Here is a 20,024-nt window from a genome sequence, read left to right on the forward strand (position 1 = left end):
AATATTCCCTTCATATCTCCAATTTTCTTGAAGAAAATTTCTTGCACTGTTCATTTAAGAAGGAATTCTTATCTCTTCTAGCTATTCTCTGGAATTCTGCATTCAATTGGGTGTATCTTTCTTTTTCTTCCTCCCTCTCTCTCCCTTTCGCTTCCCCTTTTTCCTGAGCTATTTCTAAAGATTCCTCAGACAGCCATTTTGCTTTCTTGCATTTCTTTTTCTTTGGGGTGGTTTTACTTGCTACCTCTTGTACAATGTTGCAGACTTCTGTCCATAGTTCTTCAGGCACTCTGTCTATCAGATCTAATTCCTTAAATCTATTTGTCACCTCTACCGTATATTCATCAGGGATATGATTTAGTTCATACCTGAGTGGCCTAGTGCTTTCCCCTATTTTTTTCAATTTAAGCCTAAATTTTGTAATGAGAAGCTCATGATCTGAGCCACAGTCAGCTCATGGTCTTGTTTTTACTGACTGTATAGAGCTTCTCCATCTTTGGCTGCAGAGCACATAATCAATCTGATTTTTGTGTTGACGGTCTGGTGATGCCCATGTGTAGAGTCATCTTTTGGATTGTTGGAAAAGAGTTTTTGCTATTACCATCTTATTCTCTTGACAAAATTCTATCATCCTGTGCCCTACTCCATTTTGTACTCCAAGGCCAAACTTGTCTGTTATTCCAGTTATTGTTTGGCTTCCTACTTTAGCATTCCAATCCCCCATGATGATAAGGACATCATTTTTTGGTTTTATTTCTATAAGGTGTTGTAGGGCTTCATGGAACCGGTCAACTTCATCCTCTTCAGCACCAGTGGTTGGGGCATAGACTTGGACTACTGTGATGTTGAATGGTTTGCCTTGGATTCGAACTGAGATCATTCTGTCATTTTGGGGATTGTATCTCAGTACTGCTTTTCCTACTCTTTTATTGACTATGAAGACTACTCCATTTCTTCTGAGGGATTCTTGTCCGCAATAGTATACCTGATGGTCATCTGAATTAAATTCACCCATTACTGTCCATTTTAATTCTCTGATTCCTAAGATGTTGATGTTCAGTCTTGTCATCTCTTGTTTGACCACGTCCAGCTTGCCTTGATTCATGGATCTTACATTCCAGGTTCCTATGGAGAATAGACCTTTACAGCATTGGACTTTTCTTTCACCACCAGATACATTCACAGCTGAGTGTCCTTTCAGCTTTGACCCAGTTGCTTCATTCTTTCTGGCACTATTAGTACTAGCCCTCTGCTCTTCCCCAGTAGCATACTGGACACCTTCCTACCTGAGGGGCTCATCTTCGAGCGTCATACCTTTTTGCCTTTTGGTACTCTCCATGGGGTTTTCATGGCAAAGATACTGGAGTGGGCTGCCATTTCCTTCTCCAGTGGATTGCGTTTGGTCAGAGCTGTCTGCTATGACCTGTCCGTCTTGGGTGGCCCTGCACGGCATAGCTCATAGCTTCATTGAGCTATGCAAGCCCCTTCATCATGACAAGGCAGTGATCCATGAAGGGGTATGTGTAATAGATACACAGAATTAAAGATTATTAAGACAAAGCCCTTCATTTGTAAAATTCTTAACTTCAGTATCATGCTACATATGCAAATATTTCTTCACATTGTGTAGATGTGCTTCTTTTGTTCTGTTTGCTATTTGAAATACTTCTACTCTCGTTTTTTATGTGTTTTTTAAAATTAAACTGCTAGTGAGAACAATAGGAAGTGCCTTCATATACTGTAAAACCAGTTTTGAATTAATCTAGAGTAGATAACAAAACTATTTAGAGTAAAACATATATTTCTTTCTCATAAGTCTGTCTTCTGTTTCCTGTACAGCATTAACAAGATTTACAAATATGAATTAAAAGTGCATGCTACCATTATCTAATTAAAAAGAATTTAACAGAAATAGCAAGGGATAATAGAGATGATAACAAAACATATTTAGAACATCAATGTGTTTACAGATGATTCTGTTTAAAACTTCCCTAATTCAGATAAACATCAGTCTCCTGTACCAAATAAAAACTTACTGCAGTGAAAAAAATACCTTTAGGAAAAAGAAGTTAAATAACAATGCTCCTAATTTTCAGTCGAATTTGTTTTATTATTAAACTTGAAAAATTCAGACCACAAATATCCAATTCATGTATCAATACAAATTTAGTATGAGACAAACCTTAGTGGTTAAAAAAAGGTAATGGAGTCCCTGCGGATTTTAGACTGCTAGTCATTGCGAACTACAGGGAAACGGACTGTTCTCTTAACAGTCAAGAGAAGAAAATTTGCAAATATTCCAAAGAAATAAATAATAGGATGGAGGGTGCATTGATTAAATACCCATTTCAGCAGTCAGTGTACACAGCCCATAATATGTTTCTTCAGTGTGAAGTAGATTAAGGAAAAAAAAAACACTGTGTAACTTTCACAGGCTAGAGATGGACTTTGATATAGATGATGGGGATTTGAAGACCTTTTTCTTAAAAATAATATGCTAAGCAGCAAGAACAAGATAAAAAAGAAAATGCTTCTAGTTCAAATTCATCTCTTAAACTTATCAAAGAATTTCATAGTGTTAACTCTTTGTGTGTGTGTGTGTGTGTGTGTGTGTGTGTGTGTGTGTGTGTGTTCAACTTGGCCAAAATGTTCATTCCCAAAAGTTTATGGAACTGTTTACCTGCAGAAAAGAATTCGGGAGGTCAAGCAACCTTTATGAGAGGAAAGGTAAGGCCCCATACCATACAGCAAAGGCTGTGCCAAACCTCACACAAGTGGGAAAGATCAAGGAAGCAAGAGCTACACAGATTTCAGCTGATTTTAATACTAAGTCTGGAAAATGCATTATTTTGGAAATTTTTAGAGGAACTTACCACCCTCATTTAAAGCGAGGTCTCTTTGAAATACTGAAATGATTCTTGTCAGGTTTTCTGCTACCTGAATAAATTATATTTTAGCAATAAAAGATGATTGAAGCAGGAAGAGAATAGAATGGAAAGCAGAGGACAGAAAGGAAAACTGGATATTGCGTGAGAAGAGAACTGTATTTATACCATATATAAGATATAACTTTATATCATATTGATACAAAATGTAAATCAGTATTGATGGCTACTGGAAATTAACACACATTCCAGCAACGCTGACACCTATAAGAGTTTGTAGCTAACTAGAGATTCTTTCTATTTCTACTGTTAGTAGAACAGTGCAGGCCACTCAGAACAGTCCAGTGGAACTTCTGAAATATAACACATTTGTTTAGGTTTATGTATACCTCTAACAGATTTGAATGGGTTTTTAATAGTTGAACTTGGAGGTTGATTGGAATCATCAGTATGCTGCTATTGCTGAAAATGAATGCATGTTGTTAAGAATTATTTAGATAGAAATCTAGGACTGATTCTAGAGCAGAAAGAAGTAATTGACACACCAAAGCAGATGTTAAGAGAGTCAAGATATTATGGCTTATAGGAAGAAAAAACTCTTCAGAGGAAAAATAATATAAAGCCTTGAGGAAAAGGTAATGAAGATATGTAAAAAGCATTCATAAACCTCCCAATTTAGGTTTATTTCACTGAATTTAGCAAACTGTATTCAGAGCAGACAAAAACTTAAAATTTAACGTAATATATTTTTTATTGTTCCTAAAGATGCTGTCACAGTTACAGATAGCTTTTTGGGAGAAATAATTGAAAATAATAAAGATATCTACATATAGACTAAATTCATTTATTATATTAAATATATTAAATATACAGAAGAGTAAATGCTAAAAGCAGGTTTTTTTCCATGAAGCCTGTGATGATATTACTTGGAACAGACCAAGTTTGGATGGATCTGTCTGTCTGTCTGTCCCTCTCTCTCAGTGCAGAAGAAAATGATTTTCCCTACAATGCTACAAAGTCAAAACAAGTGATTGAAATTTAAAGAAATAAAAAAATAATATATTTTTAAGATTGATCAAGACATTACAAAACAAACAACACTTGCTACTGGTCAGGGATCCCCAACTGTAGCTTTTTACCAACAAGGCAATACAGCTGGAAGTGAGCTGCCAGCGAGTGAGCGAAGCTTCATCTGTATTTGCAGCTGCTCCCCTGTGCTAGTATCAATGCCTTAGCTCCACCTCAGTTTATCAAGCATTAGATTTTCATAGTAGCACGAATCCTACTGTAAACTGTGAAGGACCTAGCTTGCATGCTCCCCCCCCGGTCCATGGAAAAATTGTCTTCCACAAAATCGATCCCTGGTGCCAAAAAGGTTGGTGACTGCTGCTACATATAATCATAACCAGTATTTAGAAAGTAACATTAGTTTTAGAGTCAATTAATAGCACATCGTACAATGTTTACTGAATACTCAAGCATTCTGAGATATCCAGGATGACGTTTATATTCTAAAAACATTTCTGTCAAGGCTATTTCTCCATCGGAACCTTTCCTATGAAAAATAGACTATTTCTAGTTTTCTTCTTAGCAAAGCTGACAGAAACTACCATAAAGATTTTCTTTATATATTAGCACGAAAGTATAAATACGTGATCAGTTGGCAAAACACCAAGAGCATCACAATCAGTGTGTGTGTATCACAAGTAATTTCAAATATTCCACCCTTGTAATAAAATATGCTTTGTTCTGCATTACTGGGAAAATTACAGAAAAAATGAGAAGGTAAATCTGACAACCAATGCCAACCTCTGTATACAAACCAGCATCCTGAACCAGAAAATGTTTCATCATGAAATACGCTAATAATCGATTATTTACTTCTAGGTGCTGTTTTGGTAGAATATTTCATTTTCTTTAAAATGAACCTCATTTTTCTAGACATTCCCAACCTCCCATTAGATAAGTAGCTGTCTTATCTCAGCCTACCTATTAATGAATGCAGTCTTCCCTCTTCTCCCTCCTAAGCCACTGCTGATGGAAAAGGGTAAATACTATTCTTTCTTTTTTTTTAATATATTTTTTTAATTTTTAAAACAAAAAACATAAAACACATCTTTTCAAAACTAAGCTTTTGCTCTGGTCACATTTTAAAGCAAATCATTAACAAATCTTATTTTTCAATTAACACAACTAAATATTTTAAACAAGTATTTCCCTCGAATCTATCTATATAACAATGCCATTATCCCCAAAAACCAGTTACTTAGATCTTAAATCCAAACCAAATTTCAATCCATTTTTCTCTTTCACTTGCTTAGATGGATATATTTTAACAATATAAATCATACAATTATATTAAACATTTCAAAAATATTTAATTTCAACATACCCATTTTATTTCTAACTATTAAACTCAAGATTTATACTCTTTATTTCTATTATTGAACCTAATTTATTCATTTTATCTTAACTATCACTCTCAACATACACCTCCTCACTTTAATCATGCCACCTCATTTTATATTTTCCTTAAAAAAAAAACAGCATTATTGTCTTTATCTTTGTTGTTAAACCAATCCTTTTTATTTCTTGGCTGTTAAACACGGCATAACCATTTATTTTGGCTGTTGAACACAGCGTATCTTTTTAAAAAATTTTTTGGCTGTTACACAGCATGCCCTTTCTTGTTTGGCTGTTAAACACAGCATAGTAATTTTTGTTTTTTGGCCGTTACACAGCATATTCCATTTTTTGGCTGTTGAACACAGCATATTCATTTTTATTTTTTTTTGGCCATTACACGGAATATTCAGTTTTGTTTTGGCTGTTACACAGCATAGTCGTTTTGTTTGGCTGTTCAACACAGCATATTATAACTTTTTGGCTGTTAAACACAGTATATTCATAATTGGTTTAACTATCAATCTCTACTTAAACCTTTCTTTGTTGTTTCCATCCATCTATGCCTTGCTTTTTCACCTAATCTTATTTTTCTGTATCCTTTTTCATGACATTCATGACATTTTAACATTGAGACATATCTTTAACTGTATTTAACATATCTTTAACTGTATTTATAAATTCCTTTTAACATTTTCAATTAATCATATTTATCCTTATTCTTTTCCTTAACATTTTAACATTAAAACATAGTTCTTGCATCAAACATATCTTTACATATATTCATTTCTTTTTACATTCTTAATTTCTATGAAAACCTCCCTTTTATCATTACAATCCATCTTTACTTTATTTTATTTTTAATCACATTATCTTCCTTTCCTCGCCTGCAAACATATATTTCCTTTCATTTTGCTAGTTTTTAATTTTGTTCTCCATAAATCAAGTTAATTCTCTTTTCTTATTTTTATTCCAGATATGATGTATCAAATCTTTTTCTTTTGAGGCTGCGCTTAATCCTTCTTCTATTCCTGCGCCAGCATTTGAATTATTATTATTTCAACTGTAGGAGTTCCATTGTAGATTTCTTTTCTTTTCACCATAATCAAGCTGCCTGCATACAGGAGAGAAAAATCCTCCTCCACAGAGTTCAGTAATTTTTATCTGTAAAGCTCAGAGTTTCCCATAACAAAGGGAAGTTGCAAAGTTCCTCTTTACGCCAGATGATGTCTCTCTATAATCCTCATTTCCCGTTAGTCATGCAAGACTCCATTTTATTTATCATTATATAACCATCCAATTTATTTCTTCTTCTTTTAATTAAAAAAATATCAAATCTTTTTTTTTCTTTTTAGAATCCAGTACAAATTTTAAAGTGTTTACTCTTTTAACCATATCTCCAGATTAATTCTCTTAGTTCTGTTCTAAAATTAGTTCTTTCTCAGGTCTTTGTCTCTTTAAAGTTGTAGTTTTAATTTTTTTTCCAAAGCCCCTTTGTTGCATAGCTGCTGTTTTAGGCTAGGGGTCTTCTAATTGTTAATAATGCTCCAAACGTTGGTACGAGCCTGGGCTGTTGTCACTCACCCGGCTTCAAAGAGCTCTCCGCTTTCCTCCAGCACTTTTCTTGCCCGGTTGTCCCAGCTTTGTGGCAGCTGCCATGGCTGCTGGCCCCAGCCGCCAACTCACAGAGGGTTCCCTCTGACCTCCGAGGAACTTGCCTGTTTCTCTCGGTTGTCCGAGGTGCCCCTCTTCTTCCCCCATCCCTGCAAGACAGGTTCGGTCCAAAGACTCATCGGCGGCGGTTCGGCAGCTGGGGTTTTCGTGGGACTCATCAGAGCCTGCTATTTCCCCAACTGTCTCACTGCGATGTCAAACTGGAAGTTCGGTAAATACTATTCTTACAATAATATCTTATTATTCTGAGTAAATGAATTACTTACTGAAGTGGTCATACTAGAATGACACTGGCTCACAAGACTTCAGAAAAATGTCCAAGATAAAATGTCATGATATCTCAGCTTGCTATCACTTCTAGTCCCCAGGCAGTGCCTTAGTGATGCTCTTGCTGGATGAAATTCTTGTGAAACTACTTAATTCCATATGGGTTTGCAAAAACTAACTCTTTGTATAGTATCTGGTTCACTTACTCAAATTTTGGTGATAATCATGCTCTGGGAATTAAATTCTGTCAAGTCTTTGAAGTAGCTTTTAACAGGAAAGGACAACATGCTGCTTAATTTGGACTGATTTATTGAGTTCGGGGTTGCATGTGTATGAATATGTACATGTACATTTCCAATTCAATATTAATTTTGCAAAAAAATTATAATCCACAAACACCCTCATTTGAAATAATTGTTGATTTCCTTCCTTCCTTCCTTCTTTTCTGCAGGATCCATATTTTCCTTTCTTTTATCCAGAAAATACGTCTTATTGCCATCTCTCTCTTTTTGGTGTTAGCATTTCAATAAACAGAAGTTATATGTTTTCTTTTGGGTGGTTTTGCAGTTTGGCCATGAAAGAAAAAAAACTACATGAAAACTTACAAAGTAAATACAGTCATATTCCTGACTGTTGGGAACATTTAGGCAATGTACACTAAAATAGGGAAACAGAAGTTTAAAATATTTTTGAATGCATCTCCATTTGTATTGGTAGACTGATATGATTCCTTTTCTACTTAGTACGCTGTCCGGGAGATAACTGAAAGGAAATATGGAAGATTAGCATGTTATTTTTTTAAAAAAGAACATATTCCTTTCAATTTGTATCCCTCCAATGTCAATAATACCTGTCTTACTATACAAGAAACAATTGCCTCCGTTGTTTTTTTAATGGAGCATTACAAAGCTTTTAAAATATTTTTGCCTGTTTTTCTGAAAGTTGGTTGACTGCTACTAGACAGCAGCAGCATGTTTATTCTTGTCTTGAGATGAAAAATTAAGAATCACAGAGCTTGCTGACATTTCCATTTCCAAAATCAAGAAAACTCTTCTATTTATGAATACCTAAAGATTGAAAAAATAAGGGAATTTGTCCTTCTCCTATGAAACACACTTAATATCTTAATAATTTGCTTGAAATATTACAAAATATTAACATAGCAATTTTCTAATTAAATATAGGCAGTCTAAAGTATTATTTTTATTAAATAACCTCAATGGAACTTATAATCATCTCTTTATACTGATTTTTATAGAAACTTTTATAGAAAAAGTTTCATTGGGAAAACTATTCCCAAATATTTAAAAGATAAAAACAACTGAAGTTCCAATCTTTACACACACTTTCTAATATCAATAAATGTGGTGGAATGAAAGTTTAAATGGTTAGTTGTAGCTCTTGTTTTAGTTTGTGGTTTTGTGTTAAATACCCAGAAGGATTTTCCATTCTTTTACTTAAGTAGGAAGCCACTCTATAGGATAGAAATAATGGATATTAAAATAAGAACATGTTTTGATGTAAAAAGAAATATAGAAAACATTTTCTTAGTCTGAATATCTACACTCTTGAAAATGTTAGAGATAAGAAACTAAATAATTTCACATCTCTTTTGAAACTATGATGGACAGAAAATTGATTATAAGAGCTTCTGTTTTGCTTCAAAGTTACACAAAGTTCATCTATAAATGTGAACAGGAAAACATATTTATACAAAATGATATAGCAAATGTTCTATTCATTAACCATTTAAATCAAGTTTTCATTTTAAAAAATATTGATTTGTTAGCCTAAAGTGAATTAACTTAGAAAGGGGAACATCAGAAAAAGTCAATAAAATATAATCCTGTTACATGGTTTCAGTCTGAAAAACCCCCATACCAAAATTAGTAGTGTTTGACTTTCATATATCATCTAGAAAAAATGACCTGAAGGGATTTCCTCAGGAACATGACAGACTGAAGACAGCTTTGAGAAAGCACAGCCAACAACTGCAGTTAGGAACAAGGACTGGACAAGCAGATTGACTCCTTTGATCCCCCTTTGGAAGAAGGGAGAGGGTACATACAGATGTCTCATAAGAGAGGCTGCAAGGCAGCAGTCTCTGGAAGAATCAGGAGATTAGAGAATTTACTATTCTTGCTCCAGCTGCAGACACATTTTCTTTGCTAACCACTTTAGGAAATTGCCAATTAACTACTTTAAAGAAGTTAGACACCTTCAAAATGAAAAGAATTGGAAACACTGTGTGACTGCTTTCAATCTTTAATATAAGAAAATGAAATAAGTTTAAGAATTTAAAATAAACAGCAAAAATCAAGGCTATTTGGCTACAGAAAACAGTAGAATATTTGATTTCAAATATTAAGACTTTATAAAATGAATTTTAAAGAATGAAAGCATTTTTGGAGAAGAAAAATTATTACTGATTTTGGAAACATAACAAAATAGACAAATTGTAATGCCATTCAGAGATATTTTTTGAAGAATTGTAATGGGGCTTCAACAACATCAGTTACATTCTGTATTCTTACAGTCTTTCTAAAAGAAGCTGTTATAGAAAAAAGAATTTGCAACGAAATCTGGTTTAAATATGGAGAGCAATATAAACAAGCTTTTATTACTGCTTTAGAAAAAAAACTGGATGAGGCTTTAAAAATTAATAAGGAAATAAAAATGTCAATCCAAGAGAACAATTGGAATAATTTTTTTCTTGCTGGACTTAGAAAGAGACTTGTCACAGTTTTGAAAAATTAAGGTCAATAATCATTTCAGTGGATTAAGGAACAAGATTAATTTTATACAAAAGGCAGGAATATAAAGTTGTCATACTTGATCATGGTTTATATGGGACATAATATTTTGGGCAGTTCTTTTTGGCCTTATTGACATCTGGACTGAAAAAAAGTCATGTACTGGATTTGCTTATGCTTAAGAGATGAGGTATGGAATGATTAAGCTATATATTTGTTAACTAATTTCTTATTTTTTAAGGGCTTTGTTGGACATCTGACACCTAGATTGGAAATGGCATTGTTTGATGATTTCCCCAGATGCCTTTCTGGGCATTAGTTCTGAGAAGGATGAACCAATCCCAGGAACATCAGGAGGTAAGTTGATCAATGGCTCTGAGGCAGGGGCTGTGAGTCCAAGTAAAGGTGAGAGGTTGATGGAAGAGAAACTGAACAAGCAGCCAGCTGAGAGTGATTTGGCTGAAGCACAGCTGCAGCAGGACAGTGCTGATGCTTCAGGTGGGGATAGCATGCAGCTGCAGCTGATCAGAGAGGTGGAATTGGAACTGCCTTCTGCACCTCATCTGAGAACACGTACGGCAGAGAAAAGGCAGGAGCAGTGAAGGTCAGCCTAATTACTTGTGAGGAGGCAGCCTTGCCTTTCCCGATGGGCTGCTCCAGAAGCTGGCTATTTAGCAGAGCAGACAGAACACTTAGCATTTAGACTCATATACTCCTTTACAGTCCTTTACAGCGGTTTACAGGGTCAGCATATTGCCCCCAACAATCTGGGTCCTCATTTTACTGACCTCAGGAGGATGGAAGGCTGAGTCAACTTTAAGCCTGGTGATATTTGAACTGCCAAATTGCAGGCAGCCAGCGGTCAGCAGAAGTAGCCTGCAGTACTGCATTCTAACCATTGTGCTATCACGGCTCATTCAGATGGAGACAATGTTGGGAACAATGTGTTTATTTCCTAGTGGTGCGTTTCCAGTTGTTGTGATTCTTGCCTTTGGATTTGACAACGACTTTGGATTGTGTCTTGCGAACACTAGACTTTTCTTGCCTTGTGAATCCTCCTGTGTTGTAGATTTAATTTTGGCTGGATTTATCTTTTTTGGGATTTATCTTTTTTGGGAAACTTTCAAGTGCCTTGTGGACTCATTGTGCTGTGAACTAGCGCTGGTTTGCGTTTGACTGGACTTAATTGGGGCAGTTCTGGATTTTTGATGAAGGGAACTGCTGGGAAATATTAATAAACCCATTAAATCACCATTATGTGTACATGTGAGTGAGCAGGATAGCACACATTGCTTGCTGGATTTGCCAATAGTTAAGAACTGAGTTATGGAATGAATTGACTTATGGGATAAAGAGTTTTGTATTTGTTAATTAAGAGGAAGTGAAGAGATGGTGAAATTGCTTATACTTAGGATGAAGGTGGGAAGTTGTTTTCTTAGTTTTTTCATTTCTCTACATTTTTGTTTTTGTTGTCTTGTATCTTTGTATTTCTTTTTCTTTAGTTTGTACTATATTTTATTATTAAAGTTAAAACTTCAATTAAAAATATTTGAAAAACAGAAAAAATGTACTGAAGAGAATACATTAATACAAGTTTTAAGAAAGCACTCAAAGGGAGGGAGATGTACAACTCTGGTATGACCCAAATATAGCCAGAAACACTTTAAAGAAAGATAAACAGGCCACAAAAACCACAGTAATCAATTTATGAGTTTTCCGTCTTGCTTTCCACAGAATAATTGAGAAGACGCTCAAAAAGCTTCCTTCAGAGATAGGGTTTTTCCTAGCAGAAGACCTTTAAAGCTTGATGTTTCTGTTCTCCTTCTCTATCACTTTTCCTGAAGCAGTGAGAGTCCTATTTAAATTGTCTTCATATCTTTTGATTTTTAAATTACCATTAAAATACATATTAAATTAAAAAACAAATAATTTAATTGTGTTCTTACTAATTTACACTTGCATTTTATTTTATACCCCAAATCATTCACATAATGCAATTTTATCTATATGTGTTTATAAATCTTATCCTGTATAAAAAAAATAAAAGCAAGAAGACTGATGCAACCATATTAACACATTTGTGTCATTATATATTTAGTACATTCATATTAAAAACAATTTCAAAGTAGGCTACGATTTGTTACAAGAATAACAAATAATTCACAATGAGTTAAAAAACAACAATAATAATAATTCAATAGCTCTAACAACCATTAAATGTAACACATAAAACAAGAATAGCAATCTAATCTAGACAGATAAAGCAGCACCAATTAAACCAAATGTCTGAGTAAACCTTCAGCTGTCTCCAGAAGGTTAAAAAGCTTGGTATTGACTATAACTGAACAAGGAAGAAACTCCATAACTGTTTTTTTTTGTATTAAGATTGGTCATGGAATATGGGGCATGCGCAAGGGGGTATCCTATTTCTTTGGCAGGAAGTACACACATGAAAAGAGAGCATCATATATCCATGTTCTATACCAAACAGATCTTATGTCATTACATGTACTCTAAACCTGGTTGACAGTAAACTGGCAGTCACTGCAGTTCTTTCAGAATAACATTATAGTAGACTGTACAGTTCAGCAACTTTGCTAGAGTTTTTGTAATAGCTGTGCTTTTGGGTCAATTCTGAATGCAGCCTATATATATTACATCAGAAGAGCCCTCTCTGGCCTGGTTATCCCTGTAACATAAAGAGGGAGCTTGCAAATTAACCAGAACTGCCTCCCACTACTCATAATGTAGAGTTTATCTGTGATAGTGGTAAAACTTCCAGATTATGTACCTGTTCCTTCAGAACTGTAATTCTATCCAAACCATATAAATTCCTCAATTTCTTTACAAGGGAATGTCTTGTAAGGATTCACTCTAATTTATTAACCTTCATTCAGAAACCAATGCACCTACGTATCAGTGTAGACCAATGCTTCTCAAACTTGTCAGCTTCAAGATATATGGACTTCACCTCCCATGCTGACTGAAGAATTCTGGGACTTGAAGTCCACACATCTTAAAGTTGCCAAGTTTGAAAAATATTAATTTAGACCTGCCTGCTCTCTGATATCTTCAAATAATACATACAGAGGAACTGATCTCCGTGCTTTTGGCATACTGATAACTCCTAACTTCCTAATGATCTATCAAAAGCATCATATAGATATTGAACAGCAGAAAGGAACAGAAATATATACTTAACATATTTTTCCATATATGGCCTTCTAGATACAAATGAAAACAATCTAAATACAAAAAAGATGGTGTTGAGGAATACTGCAAGTATTAAGGAGAATCTACAAGATCATACACTGCACACTCCATGATGGAGAAAACAGTACCATATAAATAATAAATGAAAGAAGTGAAAAGCTATATACAAGTCACTAGGAACAGAACCACGATAATATCCCAATGACACAAGGCATATTATTCTACAAAATCTTTTTAAAGCTCTTTTTATAATCTTTTGAAGGACAAAGAGGGAGAAAATGTTTACAGGAAAACTATGCCAATGAATTGGCATTGGAACTGAAATGTAGCTTCTTTGTAGACCAATTCTATTCCTCCAACTTTAATGTCACCAGTGTCTAGAAACTAATGCCAAATTCTGATGCATAAGCCTGATGGAAACTCATTTACCATACATGGATTCATTTACTCAAGGCCTTCTGACAAGACTAAATCAGCTATGAAGGACAGGTACACCAGGGCATATGATTGGATGCACAAGTTGCTAAAAGTGATCTCATAAAATTGCACTAGGTTGAAACAATGAACATCTAATTTGAACTAGTATTAATTTTTGGCATTTTGACAGCATGTAAATAAATGATTTTATCCTTCAAATCTCTTGCAAATAAATTACAATAACTGTCTATTTGCTCCCACACATCAAAACATGTGAGTCCTTTGGATATCTACTCAAAGATGCAACACTGGTGGCACAAAAGGCTTATCTGCAGCTTTTAATTTCACAACAGGTATTATAATATGTTTTAACACCTGTTTATTGTATACATGGCAAGTTTTCTATCCTTTATGTTCTAATTCTTTCTTGAGCAGCTACATTTCCTGTCAGTGTTCAGGAGGTCTTCTGGCTTTCACAATAATGAAGAAAGTGATGAAAGTTATTAAATTTATATGCTACCAACTTCCAGCAACTCTGGGTGATTAATGTTTAACTAATAATGCTTAAGTGCAATTGTATCAATAGCCTGTTTACAATAGGGCCTTGACAAAAACACTGGCTGGATTATCTAGAAAAATTCACAAGACATTCAGAAAAGGTTTAGATTCTATTAGTTTCTGGAGGCTGTCTCAAATCATTATACTGATTTGCTTTTTCCAAAATTTCAAGGACATACTCCACAGCAGAAGTATAAAATCAATTGAGTGTGTGGGCAAAGTTCCCAATTAAAAGATTGCCAGGAAAATTATCATTTAAAAAAAAAAATTAAGGTATATTTCTACATCACTTAATGAAATTAAAATTCCAAAGCTCTTCTTTTAATATCCTTCGACTACAATGCAGTTCTAATTTAAGAGATACTGAATGAACAGGAGGCAGCTCAATATGCATGCTATTTCAAAGGAGAATTGAAAATAAAAAAAAAATCCATTATTAGTTGAAATGGGACGGAGTTGGAAAAGGCGGCTAGCTATCTTATTTAAAAATAGCTTAACAGGATGTGAATTTCAGCCTGAAATATTTGGAAGTCTCTGAAACCATGATAGCAAATACATATTTGTACAGATAGGTAGAGGTTGAGAATCTAGGAGACAATTTAGAGAAAAATTAATTTACATTCCTGAAATTACTTAAACTAAAATGGGCAGGAATAGAAAAGGCATCAGAAAGTAATTGGTTATTGATGTATCCTAAGGACTGGGTTGTATTGTTGGGATGTAACAATATAAAATATTGTTCCTGATTCTCAATTACCTTGGCATTTGGAATCTGTTTTTGTTCTCCAGTTTTGATTCATACAACACATTGACTCCTATTTACTTTTGGTCATGTGGTGCCCTGTGTTTTGACCTCTGGCTATTTATTGACTCCCTCATGTGTTCCCATTATTTTCTGAACATAGCTATTTGTCAAGATCAGACATGAAAACAGGGCAAAGAGAAAAAGAATGACTTAAAAGATTGTTACAGTGTAAATTCACTCCCAGATATCGGTATAACTTACTTGATTCGACATAGAAACATGAAAGTATACCTTATACTGAAACAAAAAAAAAACAGTATTACTGATTTTTTGAAGTCAGTACTACTAATAGTAACTAACAACAGAAATCTAGGAATCTTCAAAATTCCTTTTCTTATCTGCAGACATTCAGGATCTGTGGTATAATGCTTTTTTTCTTCTTTGGAGCTATCTCAATAAAATATTTACTGCTGAATAAAGACGCCAGGTGCCATCGATTATTCCTACACCCAGAAAATGACATACAGGTAGTCCTTGACTTATGTTCATTTAGTGTTTGTTCAAAGTTATGATGGTGCTGAAAAAAGTGACTTGTAACTGGTCAACATGTGACCACTGTGACATCCTTCCACTCATGTGATGAAAATTTCAGGACTTGGCAATCAGCATGTATTTATGATGACTGAAGCATCCGAGAGTCATGTAATTGCCATTTGTGACCTTCCCAGACAGCTTCTGTCAAGCAAAGTCAATGGGAAGCCAGATTCATTAAACAACTGTATGAATCACCTAACGACTGTGGCAAAAAAGGTCATTAAAATTAGGAGCAACTCATTTAACAATTGTCTTGCTTAGGGGAAGGAAGTTGCAGCCCAATTGTGGTCATAATTTGAGGAAAATCTCTACTATGCATGAAAAGACATAAAGGACAGATAATGTACAATAAGAAATAACTATTTCAGTTCATAACATAAGGGAAAGATTCATGAAAAATGCAGCACTGGCAGAAGATGCATATCCTCGCTGAAAAATATACAATATGTACATGGTTTGGCAAAAACTCAGCATCCTTTGCTGTATATAATTATATTAAAAGAACATTGGTTACTGCTACCATGTATAGAAAAACACTACTTTAAAAAGAATTGGAAAAAGCAAAAGAGAACCAATTTTCTTGTATCTATAATCCAGAAGAATTGGTATCTAGAAAGACATCAATAAACAGGCACCTGAATATTGTTATCACTGTCTCCAATTTAAGCATATATTGGAGTATAAGAGGCCTAACTCCGATGGGATTTGAGTTACTTTACAACTATACCAGAGGTGGTATTCAGCCGGTTCTGATCAGTTCTGGAGAACCGGTAGCAGAAATTTTGAGTAGTTCTGAGAACTGGTAAATACTACCTCTGACTGGCCCCGCCCCCATCTATTCTCTGCCTCCTGAATCCCAGCTGATCAGGAGGAAATGGGGATTTTACAGTAACCTTTCCCTGGAGTGGGGAGGGGATGGAGATTTTACAGTATTGTTCCCCTGCAGTAGGGTGGGAATGGAGATTTTACAGTATCCTTTTCCTGCCACGCCCACCAAGCCACGCCCACAAAACCTGTAGTAAAAAAAATTGAATCCCATCACTGAACTATACAACTATACAACTATGAGCTGTGGTGGCACAGTGGTTAGAATGCAGTATTGCAGGCTAACTCTGTCGCCTGCAGCAATTCAATCCTGACTCAGCCTTCCATCTTTCCATGGTTGGTAAAATGAGGACACAGATTGTTGGAGGTAATATGCTGACTCTGTAAACCAATTAGAGAGGGCTGTAAAGTACTATGAAGTGGTATATAAGTATAAGTGCTATTGCTATTTAAAAAATGACAATATTTAATATCAGGTAAACACAATAAATTTTTTTTCTTTTTAAAATGTTCAAAGTATTTTCTTATTTTCTTAGATTTATATCCCACCTCTGTTTTGTACAATTTAAATGATGTACATAATGCTCCTGCCTGTTTTCCTCACAAGAATCCTGGGAGAGTTGGGTTGAGAGCGAGGGCCTAGCTCAAGATCATTCAGATAGCTTTAGAAAACTATAGTTTTAGATTTCTAATAGCAGAGAATATTTAAAAACATGATATACTGGAATTAAAAAAAAACTAAATTCAAATTATGTGTTCTCTTACCATTTTCACCAGAAGGTAATGATACAGTGTGTGTTGGCACAGTCTCAGAATTCACTTTTCCATTTTCAAACGTGTCATTTTCAGTCTGTTGTAATTGCCAGTTGAGGCCAAATAGATGCATTGCTATTGGTAAAGAAAATATATCATTTCACAAGTTATATTAGGCGAAAAAAACTATAATGATCAGTGAATAAATTTACATGTTATTCTATAGCCAACATTCATATTTTAAAATACAATATAAATGAATATTTTAATAAGCTCTTAATTGTTTTACTTTGTTTTTGGTTTAGGAAACAGTGAAGTCAGATAAATTTAAAAGGACATATAAAAATTCATTAGAAATTAAATTTAGCCATGGAACAATAATGCAGAATATCCCAAGTACATAATTCTCCATTTAATAGAAATAGAAGCAAAACGCAACCCACTCACTTACCTTCTGAAATGGAAATTTTAGTAATTTCCACCTGCAATTTAGTTACTTTATATCTTCCCAATCCATCTTTAGATGTCAAAAATTATTTTCATTTTAAAATATACAGTTCCACTCCAATTTCATTATACGTTTATAACTCCATCTACAGTCCTGATTTATTATACAGACAACTATATTTTAAAAAAACAAATACTTCAAGTGCATTTTAAATTCAAGTAGATTTTAACTTTTGCATTTAAAATCAATGTAAATATAACATTATTCACAAAAAATCAGGAAACAGCCAATATACCGTACATGTACCCTCAAGCAAACATATCTCAATTTGCTTCAGGCTCAAAACAAACTGGGATCACTGAACTAAGTTCACGCCAAAGGCCGAAACCACTCAACCAGCAATTGGGATAGCAATGGCTATCAGTAGCAAAGGAACAGCAGCTCAGAAAAAAAGCGTCTGTTCCAATCAGACCGAGTCTGAAAGCTGGGAAGCAACGGAAGGAGGAGGTGCTTAACAGTTTGCAGACTCGGTCCCACTCATTATCAGATGGAGTTGTACCCATGCCTGGCTGCCGGTCCCACACAGCTGGAGAAAATATGCTTTTTCCCTTGATGTGAAAACATAGCATTGAAGGCAGCAACTATTTTTGTTGTCCTTTAAAGATAGGGTTAATATTATACAGTGCGGTGAAAACTTCTATGGATAATACATGGAACACAGCCTATATTTTACTTTGAATTTGAACTGTGCTCATTGTTGATCCATTTGGTCTCACTGAACTTTCCTGTTACTTTGCCTTCCATCATTCATGACACTTTGCCAGAAGAAAAGTCCTAGAGAACTCAAAATATCTGAGTCACTTTATTGATCCTAATAAAAGTATGACTGAACTACAGATTTTGGGCTTTCTTTTAATGGACTGACACCTTAATGGCATGATGCCTCTTCATATCAATTAGTGTTTTGTATTTGTAGGGAACAATTTTAAACTTTTTTCCCCAGGAGGTTCAATTCATGAATTGTACTTTATTTTTACCAATCTATTGTATTGACAATGTCCATTGTAAAAAGAGTTTTTTCAGCTGCAGAAAATAGATTTTATTTTGCCATGGATAATAGCTTGGGAGAGCAGCGCATTACTGTAGCACAGATAAAGATTAGTCAATAGTTCAGGATTTCATTTCAGTCAATTAGCAAGAGCTTCCGCGGTGCCCATTTCTGGGCTCCCAATTCTTGGCTTTGTTATCTAGATTACCATGTATACATTTTAGTTTTGTAGATATTTCTAGATCAACATCTATAATTTGGAAGAGGTGATAGTGAGGATGGAATACCAGTATTTATACCATGATTCCTGTAATGTTTTCACTATAATGAAATGTCACAGTACAACATTCATCACGCTATACCCTTCTAATGTCAATGAAAACATTTGTATTCTTTCAAGTTGTTCCTCTATGAATTGCTAAAATAGTTTTTCTTTTTAATAATAGAAAAAATATAGATGAAATTCTCCTCTGTATCATCATCTTAGACAATAATATAAATGGTAGTTCCACAGAATATGCTTTGGAATGCTGTAACAACTCGTGCTATTAATGTAAGATTCTTTAATGGCTTTCCTTTGTATTCTTTATGTTATATATAAAAACCTTTGGCTCAGACTTTGATTTCTTTTCTCTTATAGATCTCAATATTTATTCTTCCTTATTTCCAATGCAACTCACCTGACCGAATATCATTTCCTGAACACTGCTAGAATTATCTTGGTCTTTTTTTCAAAGTGTTTGTTTGTTTGTTTCCATAGCAGTGCATCTCACTAATGTGATTCTGAGCAGCTCATAAGTTAAAAAACAATGACATATTCATGCAAATAAAATGATTATGAAAATGTTTAAGATTAATCAAAAACAAAAGTGTGGAAAATGCCAACCACAGCTTGCGGACAATACATCTTGGAGGCTCAAGATAGTTTACTGCAATGAAAAATACAAAGCATAACAAAGACAAAATCAAAATCAAAATCAGTCATTTAAAATAATTAATAATTAAAACCTTGGTAAAAGCTATTTGTTATTATCACTTCCTTAGAGCTCATTCCATTGCCTGGGAACTATAAAAGAGAAAGTACTTTCCCACATAATAATTGAGTTTCTTGCAGTATGGACATTTTCAGAAGACCTTTTCCATTGATCTAAATAGATGGCCAGGTTCATAACCGAAGAAGCATGTAACAGAATTTCGATATTTAATTTGTGTATTTGAAATATTTATAGAAAATGCTGTATATTTTTTTATAAAAATGAAAATGCAGCAAATAAATATATCCTGCACGGCTTCTGTCTGATTATAACACAATGCTATCCCAGCCCTAAAATATAATGCACACACATCGTAACAGAACTGCAGATAAACAAAAAAATATTAAGACATGACCAAAGAGATGAAGTTTACATCCATTGCTTTTTCAGCTTTTCTCTACTTTTCT

The 20,024-nt window shown here is 34.3% G+C and overlaps 1 protein-coding gene across 30 annotated transcripts in view; it reads right to left on the reverse strand.

The window, feature by feature from the left end:
• The window catches only part of TENM3 (teneurin transmembrane protein 3), a 1,586,501-nt gene that overhangs the window by 106,790 nt on the left and 1,459,687 nt on the right, over positions 1–20,024 (reverse strand). For all 30 annotated transcript variants that reach the window (XM_087874734.1, XM_087874727.1, XM_087874726.1 and 27 more), the window contains one exon: positions 17,100–17,222. In XM_087874734.1, coding sequence (XP_087730860.1) covers positions 17,100–17,222 — 123 coding nt within the window. The remainder of the gene's footprint in view (positions 1–17,099; positions 17,223–20,024) is intronic.

This window comes from Pantherophis guttatus, chromosome 8, assembly GCF_059756535.1.
Source record: "Pantherophis guttatus breed Tessera chromosome 8, ASM5975653v1, whole genome shotgun sequence".
Taxonomy (NCBI): Eukaryota; Metazoa; Chordata; class Lepidosauria; order Squamata; family Colubridae; genus Pantherophis; species Pantherophis guttatus.